This window comes from Dryobates pubescens, chromosome 17 (genome assembly GCF_014839835.1).
Source record: "Dryobates pubescens isolate bDryPub1 chromosome 17, bDryPub1.pri, whole genome shotgun sequence".
NCBI classification, from domain to species: Eukaryota; Metazoa; Chordata; class Aves; order Piciformes; family Picidae; genus Dryobates; species Dryobates pubescens.
In genome coordinates, this window is record NC_071628.1 from 7,117,813 (window position 1) to 7,140,934 (window position 23,122).

The 23,122-nt window shown below is 40.2% G+C and overlaps 1 protein-coding gene across 1 annotated transcript in view; it reads right to left on the reverse strand.

The window, feature by feature from the left end:
* Positions 1-9,906: 9,906 nt before the first annotated feature.
* EFL1 (elongation factor like GTPase 1) overlaps positions 9,907-23,122 on the reverse strand; it is a 64,733-nt gene continuing 51,517 nt past the window's right edge. The window contains exons 17-19 of the mRNA XM_009903895.2: positions 19,244-20,247; positions 17,914-18,098; positions 9,907-10,314 (exon numbers count right to left, since the gene is read on the reverse strand). Coding sequence (XP_009902197.2) covers positions 10,126-10,314; positions 17,914-18,098; positions 19,244-20,247 — 1,378 coding nt within the window. The 3' untranslated portion in view covers positions 9,907-10,125. The remainder of the gene's footprint in view (positions 10,315-17,913; positions 18,099-19,243; positions 20,248-23,122) is intronic.

The following is a 23,122-nucleotide window of genomic DNA, read 5'->3' on the forward strand; positions in this document are numbered from 1 at the left end:
AAACAGATTCTGATGAAATACAAAACCTGAGGTTTTTAGGAAAAACAATGTATCACAAGATTTGTCAGAAAACCACAGATCTGGCAACAGTACCAGTCTCCTTAAGCACAGTAGCTTGCTATTTATGGGAGTGCTTACAAGACTGCAGAAGCCTTTTCTGCTCTCCAGTAATAAACCTATGCAGAAAACGGCTCAGCTAGCATTGTCACAGATACCGGCCACTTCCTAAGTCAAGAACAAAATGAAAGTGGCACAAAACCCAGATCCTCATCTGGAAGAAAGCAAATAGGACTGAATTGAAGTCACACAAAGCACACTAGATTACCCCAAATGAGATTCTGGTCCTATATCAGTCTATATGTACTAAAAACTGAAGGCTAGGTGGTATTAGATACCACACTTCCTTGTAATCATCTGCAAAAGAAGTGCTTATCCTCCAGGGAGACAACACAAGAGAATCCATTTGCCACATCAGTGCAAATGCCATGCTAATCACACGGCTGCACTGAGGACTGTCTGACAAAGTCCATATGACTTTCTTCACTGAACAGCCCCTTTGCTCCTCCCAACCCAAGTTTAAAGCTAGTACCTAGCTTGCTTCTCTTTTCCTTTGCTTGCTTGCTCACAGGACAGGAGCTCCCTGGGTTAACAAGGTACACAACACAGTATGGACTGGGGAACTTGTCTCTTCTGATCAACTAAGAGTGAATCACACAATATGACAAGGGTTTCACTCAGGTCCAAGCTGCTACCATCAATACTAAATCTGCTCATGCAACATAAACAAGGGGACCTTACAGTTGCTTCACCTTTCACACATGTTAAGATGCAGCTCTTTACCATTATTTTTTTTTTAAGTTAGCTTTGAAGAAAAGTTTTTTCCTTCTGGCCAAAAAATGGTACCTGCAAACTCCTGCACAACAGCAGAGCTCAGCTTGTCACCACCATCTCTTGTCTACACAGTTAGGTATTTTCCTTTGTCAGTCACAGATTTAGCATCTTCTGTTTGGCTTGAAATGTTGATAAGATCAAGCACAAGTGACAGCTCTGAGAAAGCAGTTACCCTACTTCCTTTTTCTATAGCCCAAACTCCACAAGCTCAGTTGGCAGACTCCTTCATGTGCTTTGGGGTGCTCAACTGAGAGAACCACAAGACCAAAACCATAACTAACAAGCTTCCCTTATAGCACTCCCTTACACATGAGAGGAATAAGCTCTGTCATTCATGACTCGGGGCCTCCCACCTTTTTGCAGTCTGTGGATCTCAGAAAAACATCCCTTCAGAATATGCTTGCATGCAGTTCTTCATGCTCCACCTGTCCCAGCAGGAACATTCAATAGAAGCCATGTTTTACTGCTGGGTCCTGGCAGAAAGGGGTAATAAAAGGTTCGTTAGAGCCACTATCTATACAGTCAGTAAACTGGTACCCAGGTAATTGCTGCTGCTGGGAATGCACAGCTGCTTTGCACCATGCTCCCTGAAATGAGCCTGCTGCAGTCAAGGGGTTTCTATGGAATCTGAAGTCAGTGAGGGAGCAGAGGAACAAGCTAGAAAGGCTTTGTTTCTTCATCCTTTCCTTCACAGAGGTAAGGCTGCACAGAAGGCACACTCTGACTGGCAATTACATTCTGCCTGTCAAGGCAGCGTGTCTTCCACATAGCACACTTGCACACTATCTATTATTGAACACTTTCAGAGCAACAGAGCAATCTCATTATGCAATTAAAACAGTTACTGCAAAGGCATCCATACAAGTGGGATGCTATTTTTTTTTTCCACATTTCTTCTCCAGCCTTTCAACACCAGCTGCAGCTGAATTACTCACTGGCCCTGATGCTTATAGTGTTGGATGTGATAGGAACAGACTTGACATTGTTTTAACACAGGAAGGTTAATTTAAAATAACCTTCCTAAGCTGCTCATACTGCATGACAGCAACATTACAAGAAGACATGGATTCATAAAGAGGATCAGCTTTCAATCCCCAGACCAATGATAGCAGCACTTGTCATGAACATGCTGTGCCTAGTCTCCAGGGGAAGTGCAGCTTCAGCTGCCACATACACAGCTCCTTCTGTCAGTCACTCCATAAAGCAATGCCAGTTTTCTCTTCTAAAGAGCCACTCTATTGACCTCCTAAAGGTAGATGCTACTGTGATAAGAGATGAAAGACAGAAAATAATTAGCTGCAGGTACACTCCATAGCATGCCTGCTACTAGATTTGAGCACCAGTCAGCTCTGGGTATGTCTGTATCACTCAAGAAACAGATCAGCCTTTGGAATTAGGTTAATTGTTATAAAATGATCATTTAAAGGAGCATTAGAGAAATATAAAACAGACTTGAGGTCAAACAAATATTAGAGGCAACTGGAAACCACTGCTTAATGGTTGCATCACCCCTGCCACAGAAATTTGCAAAGGTTTTTTTTGTCACTGTAGTTCCTACCTGGATGACTTTGGTTTTACATCCTCCCTATGAACAAAGGAGGAGCAAAATCTCAGAGTACTCCAGTGGTAAGTCTAGCCAGAAAGTTATACTGCCTTCAGGTATGACAAAGGAATAGGACTCTGAAATCTGCCACTGACTTTAAGTCCTCTTTCAGAAGGATTAAATCTGCCTCTTCATCACGATCAACCTTACAGCTCTACTTAGGACAGCATTTGGGCTTGCATTGTACCATGGCCACCCCAACTATTTTTCCCTAATTCTAAAATTATAAGGCAGATGAATGCTCCCTTTTCCAAATGCCACAAAATCATCACTACAGTGAAAAATAGCTTTCATGGGGCACACAGAGGCAGAAGGGCAAGGATCAGTTTGTACTAAATCCCTTCTACAAAAGTTTGTTTCTTATTCCACTGCCTTCTTTTGACAGGAAGATTGTGGACATTCCCTTATTTTTTTAAATCAATCTATAATCCAGAATTGTTGTTTTCAGGAGAATACAGCAGAGGGAACACATAACTGTCATGGAGTCATTACTAATGCCCAGTTTCTTCAGACTTGTCTCTTAAGTCTGAGGCCTTTGCTACAGCAAAACAATTGGCAAAATGAATAGAAAAATAGAACAGAATAAACCAGGTTGGAAGAGACCTTCAAGATCATCGCATCCAACCCATCAACCAATCCAACACCACCTAAACCATGGCACCAAGCACCCTATCAAGTCTCTTCTTGAACACCTCCAATGATGGTGACTCCACCACATCCAAGGGCAGCCCATTCCAATGGGCAATCACTCTCTCTGTATAGAACTTCTTCCTAACATCCAACCTAAACCTCCCCTGGCCCAGCCGGAGACTGTGTCCTCTTGTTCTGGTGCTGGCTGCCTGGGAGAAAAGATCAACCCCCGCCTGTCCACAACCTCCCTTCAGGTAGTTGTAGAGAGCAATAAGGTCACCCCTGAGTCTCCTCTTCTCCAGGCTAAGCAACCCCAGCTCCCTCAGCCTCTCCTCATAGGGCTTGTGCTCCAAACCCCTCACCAACTTTGTTGCCCTTCTCTGGACACGTTCCAGCAAGTCAACATCCTTCCTAAACTGAGGGGCCCAGAACTGGACACAGGACTCAAGGTGCATCCTAACCAGTGCAGTATACAGGGGCAGAATGACCTCCCTGCTCCTGCTGGCCACAGTGTTCCTGATGCAGGCCAGGATGTTGCAGGGTAGCAGTTTACACTGGCATGAATCATTCAGAAAGCAATGGAACAAGACTGATTTATTCACTACCCGAGTTAATTTTTTAAAACAGAACAGAAAAATTCTGGAAAGAGCTCTCTGAAGATGGGGAAAAGCCAGCACTGAATTGGTGATGGTGATCAGTCTGCCTCTCATTTGTAATTCTACTGGAGGAGATGCAGATTTTAGCTGTGCTTTGTGACCATTTCACAAAAAAAACTGGCATAGCATTACTGAATTCCCCTCCCTCTCAGGGGACGGCAAACATGTTTGGGAGCGTGGAGGAAATGCAGGGTTTCAAAAGGCTACAGATTCTTCTGACAAAAGTTTTGGTTTTGCTGTCTGTGCAGATTATTATTTATTGTTGGCCTTTTAGACCAGCAGCTTTTCTGGAGGGGGGAAAAAAAAACCCATAATGGATCTAGTTATCTCACTGGGGAACAACGAGACACGTCACTTTCGTAAGGGTGAAGGACAAGTCTCTTATATGGCCATCAAAAATGCTAACAGGAAATAATAATGGAATTTTGCTCCTCTTTTTGTGACTCAGATTCCAGAATCAGCAAGTTTCACAAAGATAAGCAGTTTCAGTTAAAGGAAGTAAATAGGTTGATAACAAAAATATCCCTCTGAAGAACCAGCGGCGGGGTATGGAGTTGGATCTTAGGTAAAAGAGGAAACGAAGGAGGAGAGATCAGTAGAGGCTGAGGAAGGATAAATCAGAAATAAATAAATAACACAAGCTTCTGTGGGAAAACAGCATCTGTTGAAACAAAACTCTCTGTCAAACAGCCCAAACTACTTCATGGTGTCTATTTTTTCCTCCTGTTAGTCATGGTTTGCAGGAGTTTTATAATCATGGAATGATACAGCTGTAAAAGAGCAATGCCCCTCCAAATGTTTAAGTTTAGTTTATTAATAGAAACTATACAGATCAGTATTAATTTTTATCTTACTGACTTTTCAGTAGAGCCAAACTAGCACAAACCAAGTCAAAAGGCAGATACTCACACTAGAGCATATGACTAAGCCACATTAAGTAGACAAGGGATCAAAATTCAGAAATACTGCTAAATCAGAATCACAGAATTGTCAGGGTTGGATGAGACCTCAAGGATCATACAATTCCAACCCCTCTGCCATGGGCAGGGACACTTTCCACCAGATCAGGTTGCCCAGAGCCACATCCAGCTTGGCCTTAAAAATTTCCAGGACCACCTCCCTGGGCAACCTGTTCCAGTGTCTAACCACCCTCATGGTGAAGAACTTCTTCCTAACATCCAGTCTGAATCCTCACCTGCCATTCCCCCTAGTCCTATCACTACCTTTCACCCTAAAAGTCTCTCACCAGCTTGCCTGTAGCCTCCTTCAGATATTGGAAAGCCACAATAAGGTCTCCTTGGAGCCTTCTCTTCTCCAAACTGAACAACTCCAACTCTCACAGTCTGTCCTCATAGGTGCTCCAACCCTCTCATCATCCTCGTGGCCCTTCTCTGGACATGTTCCAGCACATCCAGATCTTACCTGTAATAGAGGCTCCAGAACTGGATGCAGTACTCCAGGTAAGGTCTCATGAGAGCAATGTAGAGGGGAAGAAATCACCTCCCTCGACCTGCTGGCTGTGCTTCTCTTGATGTAACCCAGGATACAGTTGGCTTTCTGGGCTGCAAGTGCACACTGGTGGCTCATGTAGAGCTTCTCATTCACCAGCACCCCCAGGCCCTTTTTTTCAGGACTGCTCTCAAGCCAATCACTGCCCAGCCTATATCAATGCCTGGGACTGCCCCAACCCAGATGCAGGACCTTGCACAGGGTCTTGCTGAACTTCATGAGGTTGGCTTGGGCCCAGCTCTGCAGCCTGTCAAGGTCCCTCTGGATGGCATCCCTTCCCTCCAGTGTGTCTGCTGCACCACACAGCCTGGTGTTGTCAGAAAATCTGCTCAGGGTGGACTCAATGCCACTGTGCACGTCGCCAATAAAGTTATTGAACAAGCCTGGCCCCAGTACTGATCCCTGAGGGACTCCACTTGGGCATGGACCCATTGACAGCCACTTACTGGGTGCAGCTGGCAAGCCAGTTCTTTACTCACCAAGTGGTCCATCCATCAAACTCGTATTTTACCAACTTGAAATGGTAATTACATGTAGATGTTTTATCCTGTATGCAAACTATTTGTCTCAGCACCAGTACAATCAGCCAGGCCTATGCAGACATCTCCTGCTAACACCATGTTTTCCTTCTCTGGGCTGTACTGGAAGCAGATCATCGACAGCGCAAATCTGAAGAGTAAAACTGCAAACTGGCGAAACAATCAAACTAAAAAATGGATGCACCTTTCAGCATCTGACAGACATATTTATGCATGGCTTTATTAAAAGAAGAGTCTGCTCCAGGTTGTGCCAACCTCTCCCCAACTCTGTTGGGCTACACTCTGCAGAAAATTCCCAAGAAATTTGCCTTTCTTAGGAACACCTTGTGCCTGGTAACACTACCAATGCGGATTTTGTGTCTTACACGCCTCAGTTACAGCTGAGGTACTATAAATGAGTCCAAAGAGTTCAATTGCAGGCTTGCAGTCCAAAAAAAAAAAAAAAAAATTAGAACTTTTAAAAAAAGATGTTTCAGCCAAAGAATGTGCATTCATGTGGCCTTCTGCAGATCAGATGTTTATCTGTTGGGGGCGAGGGAGGAAATACAGGAAGAAAATATTCCTGTCAGAAATGTAAAGCTTTGGTGCATACTTCTTAGCTTAAAACACTTACTTCCAGGTGACTTTTCCTATCAATGATAACCTATATTACACACAAGTTCAATGAAAAAGCTTTCAGATGCATAGAAATGGTCAGCTATAGTCAAAATAAGATAACAACAACAGCAGAACCCCTCTCAAATCACAGTATCAAGAGAACGTTTACTACGGGGAAATGTTGTGCAAATATTTGATCTTCAAAGATCATGGTTCAGAATTGTTTTAATTTCCATGGATTTTTACATATCAGAAGCCATATCAGTTGATGGGAAGTTCAAATAAGCAGTGGGGCTCTAGTAGCACGCAGAAAAGAAAAAGTAACACTGAACACCCTCCAAGGAAAGATTTCAAATCATTTTATGAACATCAAAGGAATGTGTGTCAACATTACAACAGGTACTAAAAAAGATCCTGGCACTATTTTCTTGACGGTCCTTCTCCTATATATGATGCAACAAAAAAACCCCACACTCCTTTGCCTAGTTTCAACTCTTGAGTTTTCACAGGCAGCCTGGCATGAAAAAGCATCAAAATGAATCAGAAGCTATGTGAGAATTCAAACCAAGCACTGAAAAAAAAAAAAATGGTGCTGACAAAATAATCCAGCTCATTCACATCCTCTCCTCCACATGCTCTTCTATTTCTGCTTCCAAAGGAAACTAGGAAGAAGCACCAAAAAGTCTACACAGCATTCTGAACCACAGTTAGAAAGAAGAAACCCCTGTAGAAGAAGCAAAACCTCTAGATACTCTGTCCAAAGAATTTAGGCTGATATGACCAGGGCCAAGAGAAAAGTCACCTGAATTCCCAGTTTGAGTTCTGCTGTCAAGTCACACCATGAAAGGTTTTAAGCAGACCTGCAAGCTTCTGTTCCTCAGGCTGTCTCATCTGTATTTGGTATTTGTCTGGCACTAGGTTTATAAATGAAAAAGGTTTCAGACAGATATATTCAAGGAACACCTCTCCAATTAAGAGTGCTGTTACTTCCAGAAGGAACTTGCTGGCTTCAGATTTATTCTTCTCCAGGGAAATTCAGCCCCTGTTTTCATGTATTCTTTCCACAAAGTGGAATCATTGGTTTATCATATGGCTTGCTCAGTGAATAGTTATCATTCCCTAATAAATTTGACCACATAGGAGCTGATTGTTTCTACACATCATCAGTTCTAAGGAGCCAGCGTAGCCAAACATCAGTTGAGGGTCTAGCTTTAGGAAGTTGAAAGTGCACTGAACACATATAAAGTATTTTAGAAGCTGTGTATTTAGCAATAAAGGTGGTGAAAGAAAATGAAATTATGTAATGGCTAACTCTCAGTTCAATTGTTCCATGGCTTGCTCCATCAACAAGTTATTTATCCTGCTTTACAGAGATCTTCCAAAATGATGTCATATTGTTATGTATGGGCAACAAAAGTGGGGGAAAACAGCTATATCAAGTTACTTCTTGAATAATACCGAGAAAAATGGTTATAAGTGCATGGCACATTAGCAATTAGATTCTCTTCCCACTAGTAGCACCAGTCTCAGAAAACAGATCTCAAATACTGCTGCTAGCAATTTGTTTCCTCTTCTGCTAGTTAGTGAAGTGTTTGCTCTTTACAAATAAGTGTTGCAACATCCTGGATTATCAGCTTTATGCTGTTTGAGATGCAAGCCAAAACTACTCCAAAAATATGAAAGCTATTGTTAAATCTTTTAAAAGCTATGTTAAGGCTCTTTCTGCTCACTTAAGTATAGTAGATTACAGTAAACAATTATGTAGTCAGAAGGATGACCAACCTGTCCATTTCTGCATCTACATTCAAGCACCTTTGTGACTGCAGGCCACATATCCCTAACTCTGCCTCGGAGTCAACTAGTAAGGTAGCTGTATTAACCAGGATGTCACTATAAACACTTATATCTGGACTGTTTTTTGCCTACTGCAGTAAATTACCATGCATTCCACAGCTATACCAGCTGGCAGTGCCAAAACTACCTGAGTATGTTAGCTCAAGCTCTAATAGAGCTTCCATGCAGACACCCCTTGAAAACCAGCAGCCATTTATGCAACAGCCTTCTATGAAAGGCAAATATTTCTTTTGCTTGAATAATTCATATAGTCAATCTTAAAAGGAAACATTTCCACAATGAAAACAAACAAGCTGGAAAAGAAGTGGCTGCTATTTAAAATAAAACTTAGGGATTCAAAATCCTTTCTATGGGTAAAACAAGTAACAGTTTTCTTTCTCACAGAAAGCAAAACTGACTTGAGTTAGTTCTGCCTGCTGCATTAATTGACACACAGAATATTTTTTTCAGAAAGATCAAGTAGGTGCTAAAGGAGTGCAAGGCAATAATGAATGAAGGAAATGGTTATATTAAGGAAATAGTTATGGTTATATTCAGCAAATAAGGAAATGGTTATATTCTGGTAAACAAAGGACAACCTATCTGCATGGTTATCTGAAACAGAACTCTTTGCAACTAGTGCAGAGAGGAGGTAGCAGTAAGTCAGTTCACACAACATTTAAAGACTCATTTTCCATTTAACTAAATATCAGAAGCTCTTCCAGGACACCTATCCTACTCATTCTTAGCCTTCTAGAATTCCTGTCCATTCCTTTTACAAATCAAGATTTCAATTTTTCTTAACTATAACTACGCCCTGTGAGGACTTCTTTTCCTGTTAATCTTGGTCAGAATCATTTTGGAGCCTTGTGCATCCCAGACACCTGCAAACGGCAAGTGTCCAAGTGCTTCCCTTTGCTGAATTCAAGACAAGCTGAATGGGTAGAAATTTCTGCAAGAGTCTGTAAACAGTCACAAAGGATTGGCAGAGGTAGCTGAGTGCCTAGTTTAAAGACAGCAGCTCCCAGCTTAGGATAACAGCAAGATGTGCACTAAGGAAGAAAAAAGGCCAAATCTCACTTAGTTTGCAGTGCTTAGTCTTCCACATGTGCTATCTTTGCCCTCTGATTTCAAGAAAATACATTACTGCTTTAAATGACTGCTTACATAGAGTTTAGAAACTCCTAATAGACTTATCTCTGCTTTCATCTAGGCAACTATGGGAAGTACTGGTGAGTAACAAATACATTACAGAAATTAAAATAAAGAACAGACTGAAAAACATCATAAAAAACATTTCACTGTGAGGGTGACAGAGCACTGGAACAGGCTGCCCAGGGAGGTGGTGGAGTCTCCCCCTCTGATTCAAGACTCGCCTGGATGCGTTCCTGTGTGATCTGGTGTAGGTGATCCTGCTCCGGCAGTGGGGTTGGACTGGATGATCTTTTGAGGTCCCTTCCAGCCCCTGAAATTCTGTGACTCTGTGAACATGAAGCTAAGCTCAGAGCACAGGGGTTTTTTTGCAACAAACTAGCTAACCGGCTCTGACCGTAATTACCTCTGATGAGACAGACACAAAATTAAATTAGGAGTTTCTAATCCTGTGACAGAAAAATTCAACAGAGCAGCACGTTTCAAAAATGGAGATCAATTGCAATGCACATGCCTGTATTTTATTTAAATAAATAATTTCTCTGTATAAAAGTTGGAAAGGCTTTTGAGTTTATTAAAACATAAGCCACAGACACTAGAGCATGTAAGAAAAGTGGTGTCAAAGAACAACATCCAGAGGAAACTTTGAATCTGCTGCATAGAAAATAATCCGCCCGCACTTAGCTGAGTCAGGAGAGAATGGAAGCAGGCACAGCTACTTATTTCGACTGAGAGTTCTTTGCTTTTCAGCGTGCTCCACGATTTTTTCTTCTACATAAAGTCCCTTTCGCTTCCTTACTGCGTTCATGTACTTGCGGGCCTGGTTCTCCGAGTCTGCCTTTTCCCCAAAGTGCAAATATTCTTCTTCGGTGGTTGGCACCCAGAAGGGATCACTTGAAATGATCTATAAAAGGGGAAGGGGAAAAAAAACAACACGACAAAAACACAACACACAACAACAAATGAGTCAAGCAGGACCAAGGTTTCTCAGTGCACGTCCGATCATAAAGCTCTGATGTAACAAAGGGTGAAGGTAGAGCAGGAAGGGTTCTCTGGAAAGCCTGCACTTGGCTATTTCAGCAGAAAACAAGAGTTGAGATACACTATGCAGCACGTGCCACAAGAAGCCCACAAGAGCTTTTCAAATTCAGTTGCATTTATCTCCACACAATTTCTTTTTTTAAAGCAAGTTTAATTGCCAGTCAGCAAACAATGCCAAATACCCTTCTGAAAACAACATTTCAAGAAGAAATTCCTTATTTAGAACTTCACCTCGCTATGATTTTATTAGAATTTATAAGAACTGAAGGTTTCAATTCTGTGCCCCATGTTCTTCAATCCCTCTGTCGGGCAGATGGTTTAAAAAAATCATTATTTCTGCTGCTAACATATTTCATAGAGCTGTTTTTATAGCTTAGTGTCTCAGGGGACCTCTTCTAGAAGAGATTTTAGATTTAACATGACCAGAGAGTAACTGCACGTGTCCTTGTTCCCAGTTCATCCTACAGACCCCACGCCTCTCAGAATAAGAGAGCATTTCAAAGATGTAGTTGTCTTACAAAGATTAAACATCTTCTGTCTTTTCATCCCACACAGCAAACCTAGACATTTTTAATTCCCCATAAAGTCTGAAGAGATAGGTGCTCTCTACCATTGGATTATCCAGGCTTCACACAAATTCTAGGCTAGCCATAGCTAAGGATTCCTTTCCTTACCGTCAGTGATTCTCAGGTAACTTAACAATCTTTAGTTAGAAGTAATGGTTTTAAGACCAAAATAATAGAAAAAAAAAAAGAGGAGCCACCACCAAGTTTCAGCTCCTAACAATCTACATCAGTTCCCCTCACATGTTAAGCTGTTGCAGGCACAAGAAATTCCTGTGTAAGTGTAAGCAGCTCTTGGAAATGCTCCCTAGCGAACAGATGCCTGGGTGACCAACCAAAATTGCATAGGGTTATAGTCCTCAGACTTAGCTTTCCTTCTCATTAGTGAACAATTAGCCATATAACAGAGCAAAATAATACTGTAGTTGATGAACATTAAGGAACTTAAGTGAAAAATAATAGAATGACCTTCCAAGAATGCTAAATGTGAATTCTGTAGTGAATTTCATGACTTCTTTCACCTAAATTATTATAGACTTCCCCACAATACGTTTTACTAACCTCCCAGAGGTAACACTGTCTCCATTTCTTAAAATCCTTGTGGAAAAAGGGGTGCAGACAAGTATTAGTTGCTCTAAGAATGGTGATAGCTATGACACTTATTGAGGGCAGCATTTTATAATCATTGTAGCCAGGTTGGGGTTGGTCTCTTCTCCCAGGCAACCAGCACCAGAACAAGAAGACACAGTCTCAAGCTGCACCAGGGGAAGTTCAGGCTTGAGGTGAGGAGAAAGTTCTTCACTGAGAGAGTCACCACCCCTGGAGGTGCTCAAGAGGGGATTGGATGTGGTACTCAGTGCCATGGTTTAGTCATGAGGTCTGTGGTGACAGGTTGGACTTGATTGATTCTGTGATTCCTGAAATATATAATACTAGCACTAACATTAATAGCTGACAAGGAGGGAACAACTTCCCAAAGCTAACAACATTAGCCTAGTGTTAGAAACCTTTTCTAGTGCTATAAACTCACAAGTACTTTTAACTGCTACATGATACTTCAAACTGAGCAACATTTCTTAAAGCTTGTTACACAAATGAGCAAGAACAGGACTTAAAGCATTTTTTAAGATGGACAGTCTTCCCCAGAACTATCAACCACTAAAACCACTGCTTTAATACTTCATCTTAAATAACACCTAACATGATCAAACAGTGCACTTTATGGGGAGTTAGGAAAATTGCTATGGCAGAAGATGGCTGGTTTGTATTAGGTAACATTGTAGGTTCAATCCTGCAAAACAGTATGTTAAGCCCTTAAACCAACAAATATAGCTCTGCTTTCTTACAGTTAAGTATATACATAGTCCTGGTAAATTATGTGCTGGAAGTGACATCCAATCTCAATTATTTATGTAGGAAGTGACTATGCATAGGGCTCTCTGGCTGAAAACCAAAAGCAAGTAAAACTCAGAAATAAACAGTATGAAATTTAGCTTTCCAAATGTCTCTGCATTTATTTTTAACATAAAAGGACAGACTGTCTAACCATAGAAGAATCAGCCTGGGTCTTAGCCATTTTGATGTGTTATATAGGGCCTTATAACCAATGCCTAGAAACTTAAAAGGGGATTCCTTAACTGCTAACATCAATAAAAAAGGAATGGTCCCCCACTCTTGGAGAACTGAAAAGTTTTACCATTATTTTATGCACTAGAAATGAAAGGGCAGTGAAGAGTACTGCAATTTTATCCAACTTTTGGGCAGAAATTGCATGCTGACTTGATGAAGTTGTAGTGATGTTACCACTGAACATCTTCATGGTAGAAAAGCACCAGGGACTTCCCCATTCATCATCTCATTAAAGAGCTGAACAAACAAAAATTTCATAGTCCATGAATAAGGTGATTCATGCTCAATGGATTTGCTCCAGACTGTACTGCTGAAGGAGATTATACGGCTACAGACTATGATAACTTAAAAGGCTATTAGTATCCCCTTTGATATTTTTTACATTAGCAAGAAATTTAACACCTCTGTTTATGCAGGGAGAAACAGTGGTTCTTGAAGAATGAACACAAGTCAAGCCTAAAAGTATACAAAATTGAACTTACAGATTTAATCTCCCTGTAAATATTTAGATAACGTGGTGATGGATGCTTAAGAAAATCCCCAGTTTGACAGACTTGTTCTACTAATGTTAACTAAAGTTTTGCTAGGACTCTTCTTCAACTGATAATAATCCTTTATGCTTCAACAGCTCTCTCTCCCTCTCAGAAACTCCAACACAGGGGATTGAGCATGTGTACCATTTAGTCTTTCACAGCCAGCAAGGGCAAACCTACAAATTCATTGCATTTTGGGGCTACAGAATGCTGAATAAACCACTGATGCAGAGCAGCACTGTAGAGAGACCTAAATGAGGATTCAAAAAGGCACCTCAGGAGCTAGCTTTGCTTCTCAACCTAAACAATGCATACATGGCATACTGCTTCTAGAGCAAATGATTGTGGCATCTGAAAATTTCCTTTAGAGGCTCACATGCATCTGAATGGTTCAGACACTGCAAAAGAGAAGGTTAATCAGAACAAGCTATTTTTGTTACCACAGCATGGCAAGTAACAAGAATAAGGAAGCCAGATTACCAAGTCAGCTGGAACCTTGGGCATCAGCTGAGCACTGCCTTTAAGAAGCCTGCACACAGCCACCTTAACATAACCCTAAGAGGACTCCACTGAGCTGACACTGACACAGCCATACCCGGAGGAGTAACTTCTTAGATGTTCCCATTCTGTATTTCCTGCAAGGCTCTTCTGAAAACAATTTCTTTTACAAAGTGAATTAGGTTTGTGTAGGGGATTACAGCATTTACTCTGTTAGAGAACAAGCAATCATTTAAAATGTAGTACAATCAAATGAACTTGTTCACAGCAGCTGATACAAATACAATTCTTAAATGACAGGAATGTTCCTTAAGAGTATTTTTTAACAATATCTTCATTGATCTGCTTCATAGAAGCCTGGAGTGATATAGCTTGTTTGAAGTATGACTATAAGCAAACCACTAGAATTCCATTGTACTTAAAGAAAAGAACAAAACCACCAGTTGAACACATGCTGAAGAGTATTTCATAGCTTACTACAGAACTGAGCCCATTCTAGGTATAAATAAAATTCTGGTTATGAAGAAGTCATCTGGGATTAGGTATTTCTAAAGAAGGTAACAGATTACTTCAAACACTGTAAGTGCAAGGGTATGCTTGAGAATAAGAAATAATTCCAAAGCAACATGTTTCATTATGATTAAATATCAACTGTTCAAACCAATGCACCCAAACAATGAAGTCTCATATGACTTGCGTAACAGCATGCAGAGTAGCATAGGCAAAAGAGCTGTCAATTTCTTTTAGCCTAACAACCTACACATTAATTATTCAACCAATAAATGTCTGCATCTTTATCAAAGACATACCTGTAATAATTAATCCCTAAAAATGCAAACACTGTGAGTGTACTATGTTAATACTGAAAGATAATACCGTACTAAATTCTGCAAATTACTGTGTAAGCTGATGTAATACTGAAGATTTGAGCTAGAACAGAACACTCCCAAGTCAAGGGGACTTGGAATTTTAAGCCTTAATTTGAGGATAATTTATTATTTGCATTTTAGTGGCACCCAGATGGCTCCAATAGTGATCTGGGTCCCATTGTCTAGTGTATTTCACAAAATGATGGCATGAAACAGCCTCTGCCTAAGGCAGTCTGATTATGCAAAACAAGGTTGAGAGAAACATCAAAAGCAAACAGAAGGGATCTGCCTAGTTCATCCAAGAGGTCAGGGAGATCTGGGAACATAGCCACGTTCCTAGTAGCGCTTCCCCTACTGGGCCTTACTGACTGATGAGGACGGAGAATTTCTTTTGAGCCAAATATCACCAGTGTGGAAAAAGCTTGAGTTGGACCATGAATAGAAAGAGCAGTTTTACACTGTCCAACGAACACCAGCAAGCAACATTATGGCCTTTGTCAACGGCTTAATAAGACAGCTCAAGAGCTACTAAGTTCAGAGTGACTGGGTGATACTACAAGCAGCCCTTAGAAGGTCAGGAGAAACATTATGCCAGAAGCTGCATTAAAACCAAAATTTCCAGAAGAACTATCATGCACATAATATATCTATCATATCCATATATCTGTCATGCACATATCTATCATGTACATAATACAGGCTTCATCCTATCTACCTTAGACAAAGAGATGCTAGAAAGATACTTCAAGAATATTCACAGGTCCAATGATGCCCATCACATAGTAGTGACAGACCAAGCAACTGACTAAATGAGTACAGCTGATATGCATGTCTCAGATGTATGAAGGAGCCCTGTCAAACAAAAATTACCTCTACCTCTTAGGCAGAATGACAGAGCTTTGCAGAGGTTTATGGGAAAGGTGAACTTAAAACTTTTGTCTGCTGGTTTTTTTGTAATATGCTGGGAAGTGCTGTAAAAGTAGTTTTGCACTGAGAATACCCAACTGGTGCAAGGCCACTCTCTTGTCATACTACCACCAGAGAGTCTGAAGATTGTAGTTATTCAGCAGTTCTGCTGTTGAAGGGACAGTAGCATGAAATCCCTCCGACACTGCTGCACAGAGGCAACACTGCTACTAGTTTAGCAAAAGGCTTATTTTGTCACAAAAATATGTGAGCATGATCTTCAATGTGGCAAATCCAAAGCAACCTTCCCCACCGACTGGTTTGCCGGGTGGAAAGGTGACTGGCTTGCACAATCATTTTTCCTGCTGCCACTACATTTTAACATAATAGCTGTAATTATAAACTCTCCTGAGGGTCAGTTTTAGAAAACAGTGACAGTTTTCAACCCACCCCCTCCTATGCATATCTGTAATTACATGTGAACATTTTCTGATGTGAAATTCATAACAGCTGACAGGGTGAAAATATGCACCGAGGTCTGGGCATAGAAGGGAAGGTCAGAGAAGCAAGGGGCTTGTTTTTGCTTACTATTGGAGCACAGTAAACTACAAATCCCAAAGAAACTGGCACAGAACAATGGTTAGGTGGAGTTAACACCCTCTGACAGGTATTACTTCAGGGCACTGATATCAGAGGTGTTCAGACAAAAGACCAGTTAAGCCACAAAAACCTCACCCCTGCACTTCAGATGAGAACATCCCAAACTGGTGAGACTACCACATGCTACACTGACAGCACTCACTGGTTTGAGGTACACCTAATCTGTACTGGCTCACATCTAGATTCCTACACCTAAAATACTGTTGCTTTATCTATTTTTTTGTGTGAGCACCACCTATGGAGGGTTGCCTTTCTAAATAGTTTTTTGGGTGGTTGTTTGTGTTGGTTTTTTTGTCTGTTTGTTTGTTGTTGTTGTTTTTCCATACAGTGTATCTGTTTCTTTTCTTCCATGGTTCTCTGTGAAGTCAGACTTTGTTACAAGAAGATGAAATTAAAAGTCTTGAGGGGAGAGAGACAAGTCCCTGGTCCACTGTATTTTCTAACACCAGTAACGTACCACTGCCAAGGAAGACATAGGATACTTTTCTAAGCTTACTGTTTCAAGGATTCCCAGCTCTTCTCATAGTACATGACTTGGCTACTTTGCCAAAAGCCTCCTTTCCCATTAGCATCCACATAAAATTGCTGAAGAAGTTATAATAATTACTAACAAAGACATATTACTAGTGAGATATTTGACAGCTACTACCTACTAGGACAATTTAGCTGCAGGAAATGAGGAAGAATCCACACCATGTGAAAAACCTCACATACTTTGGAGAAAAACAGTGGTAAACAGACCATAGCTGGCAACTGTATTCACTGTTACAGACCTCAAAAATCTGTAGTTGTTTTTCCCAGAGACTTGATGTTGGAAGTCAGAAAATAAGCAAGAAGGTGAAACAAATGAAAAAAGACTAAATAATTTACAAAAGTTTCTATGGTCCTACCATCAAATTAAGGACCCTCCCCTGACTAAAAAATAACCCAAACAAACAGAACAGCCTAGACTTCAGTTATTTTCAAAACTGACTGCAAAAAGCTTATACCCACTGACTCTTGCCCTTCAGCCTGATTTTACCTCCTTCAGTGGTGTCTTCCAAGGAGCCCTACAATGCAGCTCCATTTGTCTTGAACAAGGAACTCTGATTTACAGGTTTTATATTTCTCCTTGAAGACCTCCTCTACAGCAACAGGAACAAGCCACAGTGCACTCTCAGCTGATGACACTCCTTATCAGCTTTACACTGGCATTACCTCCTTTATTTCTTTGTCAAAAATGACCAAGGAGAGTAATTTTGAGGAAAACCCCCACTTACTATAACCATACTTAACTTTGAAAGAATGAAATCTATTCCCTTTGTTTTCAAGTATGAAAATATATTCCAGGCCAGCATATATAAGGACAAAACCCAAATACCTAGCCACCTGCTAACCCCTAAAAGATTACTTTTCATATGCATTAGATGTATTGTTACATCTTCTCTTAGTGGTAGTGGGGTTGTTTTGTGGAGGTTTCTTTTTTCCACTCTTCAAACAGCTTTACCAGAGAACTCATTAAAATTGGCAGAAAGAATTCAGGAGAACACATTCATGAAGAATCAGTTTCACTTGTGAAGAACTTATTTTCTATTCAAATAAAAAAGCATCCCATCAAAGCAAAATATAAGTACATTTCTGAACAGGGTACCCATTAAAGGAACTAAGACTAATGTAAAGCTACTTTTCCCCTCTTCAGTTCATTTCAAAAAGGAATTAATCAAATGTCTTGACTAAAGCTTAACCTTTTACACTTATTATTTCAGTCTGCCACATCTACAGGAAAAGGATCACCAAAACAGATGGAATAAATAGATATTTTTACCTCCCAGTGGCTGAACACCAGCTGTGGACTGGCCAGGCCACTAGTTCTCTTCCTGATTTCATCAGCAAAGCCAAAACTTTCTGCTACTGGCAGGACTGCCTTAATAATAAACACATCTGTCCCCTCTTTCATCTCCTCCTGTAACACTCTGCCTTCTCTTTTGGACAAGACAGCATACACACGACCTGCAAAGACATAACAACTTCAATGAGCTTGCAAATGTATTTATATTCAGCATCAGGAAGAAAAAGACATTTAGTCAAGCAATTTCAGCAGTGAGTAAAATACATAATTTCTTTGGCTAAAACTGTTCTTAGTAAGTGGATCAATTAAGTGGACCCATTAAATTCAAACTTCTGCCAGTGCAATGTGCAGAACTGTATGAGAAATACATAATAAATGACTCCTGTAGGGATCTAGAAAATGGTTGCACTAGGTGCATTTTGTACAGTCATCAGGCTAGTTGAAAAGGCACTTTCACACTTAATGTGCCTAGCTCACTTGATTTCTCACAAGCAAATATTTGAGAGACATGACTAAGAAATAATGCTGTGTTTCAGGAATTATATCTTAGCTACCTACAGAAGTTTTTACAGTGCTTTTGTGGCTTGAAAATTGCTATCTTTCTTATAATCTGGCAGAGAGATTCATAAGTACTATGCTAACATAGTCCTGGAACAGTAATGTGTAACACTACAAACTCTGGTTTTGATAGGCATTCTTATGTGTTAAAAAACAGTAAAGGTAATTTAAAATGGGCAAGTTCTGTGCCATAGTAAGTTGTAGTTTAAGGTACTGTGCTAATAAGCTTACCACAGGACATCATTTACCAGGCCTACTAAAGAGTACCTCCAGAAAAGAACAGGATCATGCATTTGTACAAAGCAACTGCTCAAAGGCACTTTTTTTACTGCATACAACTGTAAATTTTGCTCTTCAGACTAATTTGGTTTTGTACAACTGCTATCATTATGCAGATGTGCACAACAGCAGAGACTTTTACAACAAATAACCGAATTTTTAATTGTTATTTGTGGGGTAGACTCCAGTTCATGTCACAGTCAGTACAGTCAGAACATATTTGCTGACAGCTTAAGTGCAGTGGAAGATAAATTTTAAAGAAAATCTTGGTTCTTTGGATCAGATTCAGTGTGCAAGCAACTCCCACAGAAAACTCCAAGAACAAATGTTAGGGTAAGTTAAGGGGTGGTGTAAATAGGTCATAAAAACAAGTTCAAGTAGGTGTAAGCAGTAAGGTAATGTTAAGTGACACAAATCTGGTACACACTGAGCTTGCATACCAGCCAAAGGTTTATCTTGTATGTCTTACCTAAAACTTCTGCAGTAGCCATGATTTCACACGTGTACATTGCTGCCATTAGCCTCTGCGGTTTTGCTTGCAAAGCATAACGACAAGCTTCCTTCATGGTGGCAATCAGTTGCCCAGAGAAGGGACCATAACAATCTGCAAGTAAAACTTCCCCTTTTTGTTTACTAACTTTCTCAGGTGATTTTGGAACACTTTGGCCGCTCTCCTGGTGTTCATTCAAGCTGCAAACTTCATCAGTGCAACTGCTTGTTTGAGCAGTATCTTCATTTTGTGTGTGTTCTACGGTGTCACATTCCCCTGAATCCTGACCGCTAGTTGACAGCGTCTCTCCAGCTTTATGTATTTCCCATTTTTCCACCGTAAAACAAACCCCCATGAGAGGTTCTTCACACATGGGACCTGAAAGCGTAGCCAACTGAAATCCACTTACTATGCTGTTGTCAAAGTCTCTGTATTTACTTACTTCTTTCACAGCGTTGCCAAGGCACTGCCACACAGACCTTTTATAGCCCTCAAAATTATATAACAAAATATTAGGCCCACACTTCCTCGGTCCAAATGACCAGATCTGATCAACAGCATTTCTCCACTTTCTTCCCTGCAGATTTTGCTCCAACTTTTGTTTGAATTCCTTAATCCTGTCAAGAGTCTTCTGATTTATCTCATGACTTTTTTTATCTTCATTCAGAGACGTGTTGAGCTGCTCCATAGTTCGAATCAAGTCACTGTTTTCTTCAAGAAGTCGAGTCACCTCTTCAGGAAGCGGCACAGCTCTTACGCTGAGAGTAGCTTGTTTGTTTGGAGTAGACATTGTAATAAGCCCATCTGGATCAACCTGCACTCCTTCAGGAATTTTATTTTGGTCCTCTTTTGTTTGGTGTATGACAGCAACTTTCTGCTGCTTTCCTATTTCTTCATTCACCATATCGACTTTTGGAGGTCTTGTTATTGTCTCTCGGAATGGTATAATAGGTGCGGACACGCTAATCTCTACCTTTGCAAACCTATAAAACAAAGTCTCAAAGTTAGTTTGACATGTACAAAATACTTTTAAACTTGAGGTTGAGAGGTAGGGCTTAGCATGGAACAGGTGTTTATGAATAAATCTGATTGCAACACAGACTACTAGGTGATGCATTTCAAACTCCAACTCTGAAAAACGTTCTGTACTTCAAAAAAGAAGCATTGCCTTTTATGTCTGTAGGAAGATTTGGAAAACAACAAGAAAACAAAAGATAAAGCATTGCTGTGCCTCTGTGTAAATCACTGATGCACCCACATCTTGGAAACTATGCACTGCTGTTCTCTCCCCTCAAAGGAGATACAAGAGAACCAGGAAAATAAAAAAGAACCAAAAAAGAGAAAGAGTAACTACGATCAAACGTATGAAAGCACAAGCAGCTTTCACATGTTTCAAGGACACAATAGAGGTCCACAAAAATCATAAGGGGGGAAGGCTGATCAGGATTAACTGACAATCAAACCCACAAAAGGCCCTGAACTGAAAACAACTGGGACCCAGGAAGGCATTTACAGTGACTCTGTTTTCACTTGTCCCCAGACACTTGTTCTAGGCCACACTGCTGCAGATATGACACTGAGCAAGACTGATTTGAATCAGTCCATCTGCTTGTACAGGGAGATGCTCTGGAAAGATGAAGCACAGGTGAAGCTGTGTCTTTTGTGAAGAAGCATGGAGCCATAGTTATGTAACTTCTGGGTTCAGATCAAGTACCCTCTTTGCAGCTAGGAACACTGGGGAGAGCTGATACTCCTATTTTCTCCATACTCCAAGCATGGCAGATTCAAATCTGTGCATGAAACCAGCACTGCAGCAGGGGGAGCATTAATGTGGTGATTAGCTAGTGGAACCCTTAACAACTACTTCCCTTGCAAGCCTAGAGGATCATCACAACTGTGATCTTACAACAAATGTAAATATGAGAGGCACTGTCTAGAAGGTAGAAGTTGGTGACTCTACACTGGAATGCCTTTAAGTTGACTTGAGGAAGGGAACACATTTCAAATGAAATAGCTAACCCTGATTATCACCAGTCAGGGACACATTTGTTTCAGAAATATGCAGATAATTATTTCATGTACAGACCTGGCATTAGAAACAGCCTTTTCACTGCTATAAAGCAAACCACAATCTCTCCTCTCCCTCACAATTCCCAAGTAGCTTTATATTGTACAGTCATTTCAATGAAAAATAAGTGGTAATTGTTATTTATAAAGTTACTTATGTGAGTACAGTTTCATATAAAACTAAAACACAAACAAGAGAAGGGAGATCATTAAAATAAATTGACCATTAACTACAGATAAGAATTAAACTATCAATTCTATCCCAGATCATTAAACACTCCCTCAGTTTGGTAGAAAAGCTTATATTGGAGGAGTCTCTAAGATAATAAAATACCTTAATGGAAGAAAGCAAACAAAATTAATGCTGTGGATGAGTGTTATGTTTGGACTACTCATGAAAAGGTAAACTCAATCTTTGCCTTCAAAGGACCACAGAAAGCACAAAATAAAATGGGATATAAGACTGTAGGTGAAGATTTTGGTCTTTTTCTATGACAAAAGAAAAGTCTTATCAAGGCAGCTCAGCCTGTTGAACTATAACCAGTATCTTTTGCAAGAGTACTAGCAAGTTTTAAAGGAATTACTTTCTGTCAAGAGATGAAAGATACAAGTTAAGAAGCTTTCTTTTTTCTTTTAAACTAAGTTGGGAAATACTCTGCAACAACAAAGAAAATCTGTGTTGCAAATAAAAACATTTAGGAAGGGCCCAGTGCAGCAGACCACAATAAGAAAGAATGACAGAAGGTTTGACAACGTTGTAGTACTGGCATTTGGAACAGTGACAAAGTGTGACTATTAAGGACCTGATACATTGTTCACTGTAATGCTATTTAACCAACAGCAATTTCTTCCAGATTAATTTGCAGTCATTACTTATTTGCCTTGAATTGAGTACTCTGCAGGAAAACTTCCACTATGCTTTAAAGCATATCTCAAAAGATGAGGAAAATTAATTACTACTGATTAAAATGCTCTACAATTATAAGCTTTACAGCATTAAGTATGCCAGTATGTTATTTCACCACCCATCTAGGAAGTGCCAGATTGTTAGACCTTTTGTATATTTAATACACACCTGTGTATTTACCCATAAAGGATCACCTATTGTATCTTCAAGTACAACATAATGACTTTAATGTATCCTGGATTACCTGTTTACTGTAATCACAGGAGCTAAAAAATCCCAATGGTACCATGGCAAAACCCCATTTCTTTTAGAACTATGAAATGGATGCTTACTAAGTGCACATAATCTGCATCTTGTTCAGATACACCCAGGATTTAACTCAGCTAAAGATACTTCAATGCTGAAAGCTTCCCATCAGACTGGGAAAATAGCCTGTATTTTTTACCTCACCTGAAGGGTGAAAAACAATTAGCTCATTGCAAAACCTCCCAGGACAAACCTTACTCGGTACTGAAACATCCAGTCTTCAAAGGTTTGTAATGGCTTTTTCTAGCTATGCAATTTGTAAAAATTATATTCTACTCATGGCATTGCTACAATTACAGCCTGTGGTACAGCAAGCTAGCACCACATCAACGGACAACCGAGTTTCAGTTAATCATTTGGGTGCAAAGGTATAAAAACACCTTCAATACAGCCAGCTGAATCAGGCTCGAATTTAAAACACATGGAGAAAACAAGGCCATAATTGGAATTGCCTGTTTCTAAGACCTTTATATAAACATTCCTGCTAGTGAATGTTTATATAGAACCATTTTATTACAGATGTAGAAAGTTAATTTTTGTGTAAGCCATGGATCCCTGTAAAGAAGGTGCAGTTAGGC